The sequence below is a fragment of the Oratosquilla oratoria genome, chromosome 14 (assembly GCF_046742065.1).
Source record: "Oratosquilla oratoria isolate Oo_2021 chromosome 14, ASM4674206v1, whole genome shotgun sequence".
In the NCBI taxonomy this organism is placed as follows: Eukaryota; Metazoa; Arthropoda; class Malacostraca; order Stomatopoda; family Squillidae; genus Oratosquilla; species Oratosquilla oratoria.
Genome location: NC_134790.1, coordinates 25,522,657 through 25,534,032, shown reverse-complemented (window position 1 = coordinate 25,534,032; position 11,376 = coordinate 25,522,657). Strand labels below are relative to the sequence as shown.

General features: G+C 38.9%; 1 protein-coding gene across 1 annotated transcript; it reads right to left on the bottom strand.

The window, feature by feature from the left end:
• Positions 1-556: 556 nt before the first annotated feature.
• Positions 557-10,820, bottom strand: LOC143032809 (uncharacterized). The gene is made up of 3 exons (XM_076197876.1): positions 10,678-10,820; positions 1,387-1,584; positions 557-834 (listed from the first exon to the last, which is right to left on the bottom strand). The coding sequence occupies exons 2-3, from the start codon at positions 1,565-1,567 to the stop codon at positions 671-673; spliced, it is 345 nt and encodes a 114-aa protein (XP_076053991.1). The 5' UTR covers positions 1,568-1,584; positions 10,678-10,820; the 3' UTR covers positions 557-670.
• Between the last annotated feature and the right edge of the window lie 556 nt (positions 10,821-11,376).

Sequence of the window (11,376 nt, the reverse complement as noted above, 5' to 3'; positions counted from 1 at the left end):
TCTCATGACTAGCTTCATTTTGTGTTGAATGATTTGGACGATTCTTTATTTTTTTTTATTGCAATTTGTGATGTTTTTATCATATAAAATTAAATACTCAATGAACAGCCTTTCACTGATAGACAATTTGTCTTTAATATGTGTAAGGAATGTGTTACGATATTTTGAGGAATGGAAAGAAAAGTTGTGAAGAAAAATACCTCAATGGTTAGGCAAGTTAAGCAATAGTTTTGTATGTTTTCAAACCAATCTGAAACTTGATTATCTATGCAGTCCTATATAGATATTCTAAACCTTTGATAAATCCAATTTTATAACAAGTGTGTATCTCTTCATACAGCTGTATTCTGTAGTGTAGAATTTATCTGTGTATTTCCTTATTACAGGATGAGAAAGGATTACCCTACTTTCTTAGTTTTTTAACTAGCGGATAAATTGTTTGTATACATACAACACTATATGTAAATTAATCAAAAATAGGACTCGATTCTCCAATGCTATGGTCTCACAGTAGCCATTATCAGCCAAACCAGACTCAGGAAATAAAACACAAAAAATATATAAATAGGTTGTATTGACGAACCAAATTACACAAACATAAAAAGGGGCGGGGGGGGAGGGGAGGGAATCGTTGTCTAGATACTGGAACGGTACCGAAGGACGGTCGGGCTTAGGGGTTTGGGTTGCCAAGCATGGCAAGGGTGAGTCTACCCAGAGCCAGGGAGTTCTGGGCCGCCAGAAGCTCCATTGACACCTTCATCGCTTCGGCTTCTTGAGGCGTGCAGAGGGTCTCTGGGCAAGTCCCGAAGTTCCTCATAGCTGCAAGGGCCCGGACTGTACGTAGAGGAGAGAGGAAAAACCCCCCAGTAAGTTTACACAATAATAGAACAAATCGTTAGTACCAATGATGTCTAATGTTACAACAAGACCTAGATAATAATATATTTGAGTAGAAAATGAAAGTAGACCCAAAGGCTTTAATCAATGGAGAACTCTTTTAAGTCTGAATCCACCCCCTCCTTCCTCAGACGCATAGAATAACCTCGTCCTCAGCCGAGACAAGATCTTTGAGGCTCATTGTCCTGTCAAGGAAAGAAGGGCACAATACTTGGGTATGAGGCGACGACTTCGGTTGAGTGGCACTTCTCCTGAAGGAGAGGACTGTACTATGAAAATGGAGAAATAGAGATGGCCCCCATAAGTATAGCTCCAACCCCGTATATAATAAGTGGGCAAAAACAGTAAACTGAAATGCAAGCACACACACATACACACACACACACACACACACACACACACACACACACACACACACACACACACACACACACACACAGAGAGAGAGAGAGAGAGAGAGAGAGAGACCCAACCAATCTCAATCCTTACTCCGGATGTAATCCTGATCAGGTGTGCAGATCTTGGTCTTGAAGCATTTGATCATGTCCTCGACCTGCTTGGGGTTCTTAAAAGCCTGCTCAATGTTGGCCTTGTTGAGATTGGGGGGCGCGGCCGAGGCCAACTGCACGAGGACCAGAGAGAGGAGAGCGCAAGCCACAGTCAACCGCATTTTGCTGTTTTGTTTATCTGGAAAGAAAATCAAGTTGAAAAGGGATAAGATAACACGGATGCGGATGTCTCTAAGGTAGTCCTCCCTCTCCAACCTTCCCAGATGCGTTTATGTCACCTTTGCCTGTTGTATTCGGATAGCCAGGGCGACGGGGGGTGTTGCAGTCACTGGTAGGCGTTGAGGATCGAACTGGGGGTCTTTGTGATGAGGGTGAGGTCATAAAATACTCGAGTCGCGTGTAAAGGGTACGCACGTGACTTGGTGACGTTACACTCTCTGTTCTAGGGTGATAATAGTACCAGTTATCCCTGAGTACTGGCCCAGTGCTTCAGCACCATGAGACAACAACTTAGCTGTCATCGTCGATCCCATGCGAATGCTGAGTTGTGCCATAAAAACTCTTACCTTTTAAGGTGATTACCCAGGCAAAAACTCGCCACTGGTCATGACGCAACACACACACAAACACACACACACCAGAGAGAACAAAAGCCAGTTTTCTGATTTCTTCCGTTTATTCTACATTTCGACAAAGTTTCGTCTTCAAATAATGCTTTGGTAAACTAACACGAACGTATATCGCAACACAATTTAGAGAACAGGTAAGAAATATTCCATGAAGAAGATGGAATGAGGGAAGGTCATACTGACGTAGATCAGTCACATGGGCACGGGTATGTAACTACTGATAGCCTTGGCTTCAGAAGATAATCTAAAAGCCCGAACCCGTACACACTGAGCCTGGTGCAGCTCAAACACGTTACCCAACGTGTTGTTTGACTGGCTTTTGCAACACGGCGCGCGATTCACGACGGTTATAATTTCATGTAGCGGGGCAGTGTCCACCTTGACGCGGCAGGGTGAGGTACGTCGCGCGCTAAGCTCTCCAGGGTGGCGCCAATTCGGGTGGGCAAGAAGCAACACTCGCATATATATTTATTTATTTTCTATTTGGTCCTACTCCGCCAGAGCGTTCTGTAGTACCGGCAAATTTTCTTACCTGGTACATAATATATGCATGTTAATAAAGCTTTTACAAGAAATACACCCAGCCAAAATTAAGTAATTATATATTTACTACAGCAGCATCCTTGCCTTTGGAACGTGAAGTGCAAAGAGTACAAGAGGAGAGACTTGATAATATTCGAGTAAACAAATAAGAAATAAAAACAAGAAGTTGAAGTTTGGAAGTAATTAAAGCAGAAAAGTCTAGCATTATGAACTGTGAAATAGACAATGTGGATAAACCTCTTTCCCTCGATGTTCAGAGAGTATTCCTGTTAGTCACAAAGTGTGGACACTCGACGCTGTATTGAACACTGCCATCTGCCTCATGTAGCGCTGCACGAGCCTCTGTCGTTAGAGCAGGAGTGCGGTACGGGTTTATATGTCTTTATTCTTTTTATGTTTACTTTTTTGATGGGGGAAGAGTGGGTCCCTATATGTCTAGAAGAATGGTTAAATAAGGGTATGACAGTGGTCTTGGTTGAGTATCGATGATTACATTTTTTTAGTAGCGCAAGAGAGGAGGAGTCTGATCGAGAACCAGTGGTCATTCGTTCACGGTTGTTATTACTCCATTTGTTTAGGGAGTTAACCATCAAAACATCGTCGGGTTAAACCGGTTTACTCGTAATGTGTGTGTTTGTGTGTGAGAGATGGGGGCTCATCGCTGTTGTTGTTGCGAAGGGGTGAGGGGGAAGGGGAGGGGGGGGACTTATAGGGAAGGGCGAGGTGGCGGCAAGGGTCTTTTTCTTGACCACAGTATGACCTTGCTAGGGGCAGTTCCCAGCTAGGTGGAAGTAGTGAAAGCTATGTTTTGGCTACCCTTCCCCATGTAAGGGAACACTGGGCTGCTCAGTCATGCAGACATATACTGAGGCATACTGGTACTCTACTCTAGAACAGAAGGACCAAATGACATGGATCGCCCAAGTATGAAATGCGACTAAAAGTTTCCAAAGATCACCCTCTGTCCCAATATTCACGTGCCGTCGTCTCAGAGAGTTTATGACCTTAGAAAGCGAAGATCTTGTTAGGATAGTAAGAAGAAAAAATATGTTGCGGTGACTGATTCTTCTGTCCGCCACTCAGTCGCTACCCCATACTTAGGCCGCGTTTACGCCCAGCGAGTCTCGGCTGATTCAAGATCTAAGAATTGACCTTGGGCTGATTCTCCTCAACAGTTGTGAATTCGTATGAGCAGAAACGACGTCGGTTACATTTCGTTTTTTCAATCTTCAGAATTCAAATTACCTTTGCGTCATATATTGAGAAACTGGACGAGGAAATAAAAGTAGCTAAACCTTTACGAATGTTAGACATATTATTGAAATGTTCTTTGGGAAGTCTAGAATGCTGCAAGCAAAGTCTTCTTCTAGTTAAACAAATTCACAGCATTTGGCGAGATTCGGTCCAGACTCGCTCGGTGTAAACACAGCCTAAGTGTGGGGGTAGTGAGTCATGGGAATCAATGCAGGGAAATCAACTACATAGCATGTCCTCTTGAGAAGTGCGTGCATGTATGTGTACGTATATGTACGAGCTTATGCGTCTGTGTGTGTGTGTGTAATGCCCTACATGTACTCTAAGAATGCTGCCCATATGCGTAGTCTTTGTTCACACAGGGTGGGTGGGGCAGTTATATTAGGTTAGTAATGTTTTGATTAAGAATTCAATACCCTTGGTCCACTTCTCCAACTCTTATATTTGGTTAAACTAAACCTATATTGTTTTGATTTAGTTAGGGATCAACGATGGGGATCTACACGAGACGGACGTCGGAGACAATCATGTCCCCTGCTCCTCATCTTGATATCTTGTCAATACCCTCACCTATACATGGAGGTGCAGCCACGAGGGGATGGCATTTGGTCTGTAGAATAGGGCAAAGATATCTCACAGCTTTGACTATCCTCCATTTTCTAATATCAGGAGACCAGGCAACCGGCGACTGCTCCTCTCCTCTTCCTCGTTGTTGTCGGTGACTAGAAACAGATCCACAGTAATACATCACAGACAAGTCTTTTCTCTCTCTCTCTCTCTAACATCTCTCTAAGCAAAACTATCTCCAGCCAACTTTAGACATCACAAAATTGCATAAAGATTTTAAATGCGTAAAACTAGTTTTGTCTTTTTTAAGGAGATTGTCAAGTATAAACGGTATTTTGTCGTTCTCTTGGCTTGATAATTTGAATTTAACTGTAAAAGCGAACATTTGACGACAAGCGTTGGCAGGGATGTCCGAATCGGTACAGATTTCGTTCACTGATTTCCGGTTTATAGTTTTTCATAGATATACTGAATCTGGAAATAACAGATAAATCACACAGTTGATTCTGATACAACATTGCTGTGAAACAATGGTAAATGGTGATCGTTTTCGTCACACGGTTACAATTGTGAGTGCTAAGTGAAATAAGTCTGTAAATGTATGGCAACTAAAAAATAACAATAATAAGTGGCAACATTTCTGAACGTTAAGATTGGTTTGAGCGCCATCGGCGGTTAAGGTGTTTTGCATATATGATTGCTCGGCGAGACGTTTCGTTTGGAGCAGTAGGGATAGAAATGAAACGTAAAAAAAAAAATAATTGAAAAACGAATTAGATATGTTGCTCCGGCAGTTTTTTGTGGCAATATTGCCAATAAATTCGACTCCCCCTAGACTTTGTTCAGACATAGAATAAAGGAGGGAAAAAAAAAAAAAAAAAAAAAAATCTTAGCTGCTACTGACATCACCTATGCTGTATGTGTCCTGATAGTCGGGGCAAGTAGCAATTACTCTTAGCTTTAAGAATCTAACCAAGTCCTTTGTAATTGCGAAGAGCTTAGAGTCAAGTTTTCATTGACTACTGCTTGCGTGCAAGGGTTAGAAAGTGACCGAGTTTCATTAATTACAATGATAATAATAATAATGATAATAGCAATAATAATAATAATAATGATAATAATAATAATAATAACAATAATAATAATTACAATAATAATAACAATAATGATAATGATATTATTATTATTATTATTATTATGATTAATGATAATAATAATAATAATGATAATAATAATAATAACGACAACAATTATAGTAATAGTATTTTTAATAATTATGAAAAAAATGATAATAATGATAATGATAATAGTAATAATAATAATAATAATAATAATAACAATAGTAATAACAGAAATTATGTAAAATTTTATTACCAGTCTGCACCGCACTCCTCTCCGATTCCCAGCAATGACTAACTGACCCAACAGTCCCCGAAGCAGCGCCTAATAGGGCAAAGGTGACGGCTTCGGCCGCAGATACGCGCCTCCTGGCGTAGGCTCCTCACCCTCTTGATTCCTCCATTGCTAGATGGCTTTTCCCTGACCTGTTATTGGTATGACACTTCCTGTGACATTATAGAATTTGCCAGAAAAATTATATATTGTGTCTTACTAGTTCTTGAATCTCCGCAGATGGTTATACTTTATATGAATTAATTAGGTAAGTTTAACGTTATTTGTCCATGAAGACAAGAGGCCGGCATACAATAACAAGTACCAAACGAACGGATTGTCAAAAGAAAAGGAAGTCTGAGAAATTAGATGAACAAGTAAATATTAAAATTTTCTTGATACACTTTCTTTTGAGAAGGGAATAGTTCTGCCTGCAATTTCGATGTTCGTTGACCAACAGGTCTAGCGACATGACGTCATAACGCTTGATCTTTTATCATCATCTTCGTAAGGGAGAGCGCTAGAGAATATAAACTTAAAACTAAAGAAGAAGAATCTAAAGATTATTTGATACCCACTATGTATGAAGACAGACATATACAAGGACCAGCGGTCTCATGTCATTACATAGGACCCACAAAAACTCATGCAACCGTTACATTCATCTTAGTAATCTCAATGTGGATGCACCATCACTCCTTCCACTGGCTGGGAGTTACCCGTTACAGTGCAGAGCTGTGTTATTTGAAAGGTGTAAAATTATTCAAGATAATGGTATCATTATTGCTTTCATGAAGAATAAAATGTTCTCTGAACTTTGCTTTTTATTTTGAGTTCTGTCAATCATAATTTAATCTATGTTTTGCGATCAAACCACAGTTGGACAATGGAACACATAAGAATTGATTGCAATTCAAACTTTGCAAAAGCCCAGTGAAATTATTAGTGTACCCGACAAGACGTAATGAATACATAAGTGATTAAGTAAAGAAATTAATAGATAGATAAGTAATAAGTAAATATATAGATTATTTAAAACATGAATAATTATTACACACATTTAGATCCGATTTTTTTTTCTTCTAAATTACCAAACTTTTTGTCAAGTCGTGATGGTATGTAATATTATAAGTGACTTTTCAAGTTTAAAATCTGCACACAAAAATTGTATATTATGAATCATTATTAGATATCATCATAAAGATTAGACTTTATAAGTGAGTAAGGTTACCACTAATTATAAATCAATAAGGGTAGTATCTCACTACAATGAACTTTATTGACGTATTTCGGTCGCCTCCCCCACATCATTGTCTCGGCAATTTTATTGAGTAGCAGCAGCCTGAATTCTTTAACCAAATCGTAACTCGTTTTCAAACTGGTTTTCAAACCAGATGTCTGTTGCAGCATAGCTTGCCATTCCCTCGTTTCCAATCTATGAATCACACGAAAATCAACTTAAGATATATGGATGTTTTCCCTATAAAAACGGAGACTCAGAGGTTACTTGATACAGGTCTTTAAGATTCTAAGTGGAATGGACAGCATCAAAAGCGACAAAATTTTCACACTGAATGAGAATCAGACAAGAAATAATGGCCTCGAACTGTCAAGAAATATATCTAATTTGGAGGTGGATAGAAATAATTTCGCTAACCATGTAGTTAATGAATGGAATAAACTTCCTGCAGAGGCAGTGCAATGTAGTTCAATTCAAATGTTTAAGATTCGTTTAGATAAACACCTAAACAAGATACTGTAATGCCTACCATTTATTTTATATTTGTTTATTTGTTTGTTATTGTCTATTTGTTTATTATTTGCTTGATTATCATTCATTATTATTTATCTGTCAAAATATTATTTACTATTTACCGGTTTGTTTATTATTTAACTATATGTATTTATTTTATTATTTACATTGTTATAATTTTTATTTATTTATTGTCATTATCATATTTTTTTTCGCATTCGACCTAGTTATGAACCAAAAGGTCCTCTGTCGGCATGCCCCTCCCTTGTAATCCTTTGTTTTTTGTGATGCACTTTTTCACGAATAAATTATTTTTGCCAATTCAAGAATGTTCACTTGTTTGTAGGCTTGCTAAGTCTGGCGCAACAGCGCGTCGGCCATTGTCTCATGTAAGACGTTCATGAGGTCAATCGTTGCACACAACTTCTTGTTCTGTATCTAGGGTGTCAATAAAATAGCATGACGACAGCTAGTCAAAGAAACAAGTACCACACGGCACAGAAGGGGTTGAACTACTGTAGCTACTGGAGATGAATTAAATCGTCTGGCGGCAGCGGATGTGAAATGTTGAGTACTATCTGGTACACAAGTGGCTGATGATAATTTCCCAAGAGAGAGAGAGAGAGAGAGAGAGAGAGAGAGAGAGAGAGAGAAATCCACTTTTCGAGTATGACAGTATATCGCACAACCGTTTCGGCATTGGCGAAAAGATGGTTGCATCTGCTTTCACGACATGTGCGCCTTGTTACCAGTTCTCTTAAAAGTGTCGCCAACGAGGAACGATTACAAAGTCCAGCGTCACGTCTGTCAGGGAGATGTCACATCAGTATTATCTCCATCAGCAGTCGGGGAACTCAAGGTATATATGTGATTATGGAACAAATAGCAGCAATGTAATTGAAACAGTCAGGCCCGGCCGTCGCGCAGGCCATAACCTGGGTACAAAATTTCGTATCAGGTTTCGAATCTTTAGTGCGATTTGAGTGGCGAAGTGGTAACACATGTGACCAACGCTCAGTAGGAAACACAGGAGTCTTAGTCTGAGATTATTCCTGACTGATTTCGCAGATATGCTTTTTCAAAAAGCATACCTACGAAACTAGTCAGGAATAAAGTCAGACTAAGACTCCTGTGTTTCCTATTCCACTTAGTCAACCTGTCAGAATGTCTCAACATATATATATATATATATATATATGCATATAAATATATACACACACACACACACACACACACACACACACACACACACACACACATATCTATATATATATATATATATATATATATATATATATATACATATATATATATATATATATATATATATAAAGTCTAGCTAGTCCAAAAACTGACACACTGAAGTGATTGAATCTTTGAGTCTCTTATTGACTACACGAATTATGTTGACGATAGATCTCCAGACAAAAATCACCTCGCACTTACAGTCGCAGGGCCCACTGCTAACTGGCACGTCTCTGGTGGACAAGAGGGAAACTTCTCATGGATATATGAGGTGGACCGTAAAAACCTATAGGGCTCCATCGAATATGCTGACTAAGGTGACACCAAGAATGTGTTTTTCAACTTCTCAACCTAATCAAGATTGCCACGGGCATTCCTGATGGACCATCGTCACTTCAGTACTCAGTCAGATTCCTTCTCTCTTTCTCTGCCCCCTCTCCCCCAGCTCTCTCTGTCTTCTCTCTTTGTCGCCCTCTCGCTCTCTATCTCCAGCTACAGAGCGTAGAACCGTCAAGGACTCGTCTTCTAAAAGGGCGTTGCCAAGGTATGGGGACAAGAACATCATCATAATTACTCTTTGTTGACAGATGTAGAGGCATTCGAATAGTGGCCGAATATATATACATATATATATATATATATATATATATATATATATATGCGGTATAAATATATATATATATATATATATATATATATGTGTGTGTGTGTGTGTGTGTGTGTGTGTGTGTGTGTGTGTGTGTGTGTGTGTGTGTAAGAAAAAAATAAATGAAGGAAAATAGATAAATAAAGGAACATGAGCTGCCCATCCATCATGTAATCTTGACAGCGAGATACCTACTGTCTTTATTTATTTCTATTTCGTTTCTTCCCCAGTCAATGGCGTCTCCTTATTAAAGTAGTCGCTTCTCTCGAGATGTAAACAAAGAGCTGGCGGTGTCTACTTGTGGAAGATGTGTTACACAATTATAATTTTTTTTTTTTTTTTTTTTTTTTTTTGTATGATGTCGATTGGATTGCCGTCTTGTGGAAAAAGAAAGAACCATGAATATTGCCTAGGAAAAAGTATACATTTTTCTGCTAACAGCCTTCACTATTCTCAGTAAACCCACACGAAACCACGTTGCAGGAGACGCAAAAATTGCTGTACTGGAAGCAGAAGGCATGCAACGCCTCCAGCAAGTCACCGTTATACCCAACGCTCTTGTCCACTCACTGTCGTCCCCATACGCTACTCCATACTTCACTTTGCTACACAGATGCTGTAGAAGACTTATCTAATTCAATCGTAGTTTTACGACCATGGTCAACGACCATCGTCAATGCTCATAGTGAGTATATACGTTTGCTTTATGTAAGACATCGTAACTGCTGTATTTATAATTGAAGCCGGATGCAAATAAGACATCACAAGTTGGTTTTATGATAGGACACCTGTGGCTGCCAAAAAATTAAATCACAACTGTTCTTTTCCGTGGAAAATAATTTGCATCGTTCTTTCACAACTCCCTCCCCTTTCTGCCTTATATAGGTTATCCACTACCATATACTAATTACCGTACTTGAACGAAAAATATTATTGATTCTTCAAATACAATGCCATCGTTATTTGCGTCACGTCGACTCACAAAATGGTAAATTTGAATTCTGTTACCGTCGTACTCTTGTCGACTTGCAGGGCAAACAATAAATAATAACGACTCGCTATGCGCGCGCACTCTCACTCCCGTCCATTGATATCAGCGTCAAAGAAGCGAAAGTTCATTTAACTGAATGACGCAATAGAAGGCACAGCTTCCTTCTTCTCGTCGTTTAATATTCTTGTACAGATCACGTCGAAGACCATGTACACAGTAGCCAAACATCTGGCAACTTCAGAACGGCTTACCTTGAGTGATCGAGTCTGCAAGATGGCTGTAACTAAGGGCTGCCCTGTTCTGAGGTATATATATATAGGGCAGTGGTCAGGGACCCAGCGTAACTGGGACCGTCGAAATGATTAAGCTAGAGAGGAACTGTTGTATGATTTGCTTGGATATTTACAGTGCCAATACCTGTATATATGTGTTCATTCATACATATATACTGGCAGATAATGGAGTAATGCCGCTTTTGTCATCACTGGCGTTTTCTCTTGATTGTCTTCTAGGATGCGGGTAAATGTAAGGAGCTTAGGCCGACCAGGGGTCTTCTTTAACCTTTGACTTTATATATATATATATATATATATATATATATATATATATATATATATATATATATATATATATATATACACGAGTATATACACAAACGAATAGTATTGAAATCGACAGAATCTGACAGTTTATAATATTTTCATCAATATTTTCTAGGTTTCCTACAAGGATCTGGTGATTTGGGGGGTGAGCTAAGTTGAGTTCATTAAAAACATCCATTTAATATCTTACTCAATGTTTCGTCTAGATAGAGACATCTTTAGAAAAAGATATGGAAAATGACCGTTTTAAATTTTGTGTTCCTACTTGTATGTTTTCCTGTATTTTCCAGATTTTTCTTGAAGATATCTCTATGTAAACGAAACGCTGAATAAGATAATGAATGGATA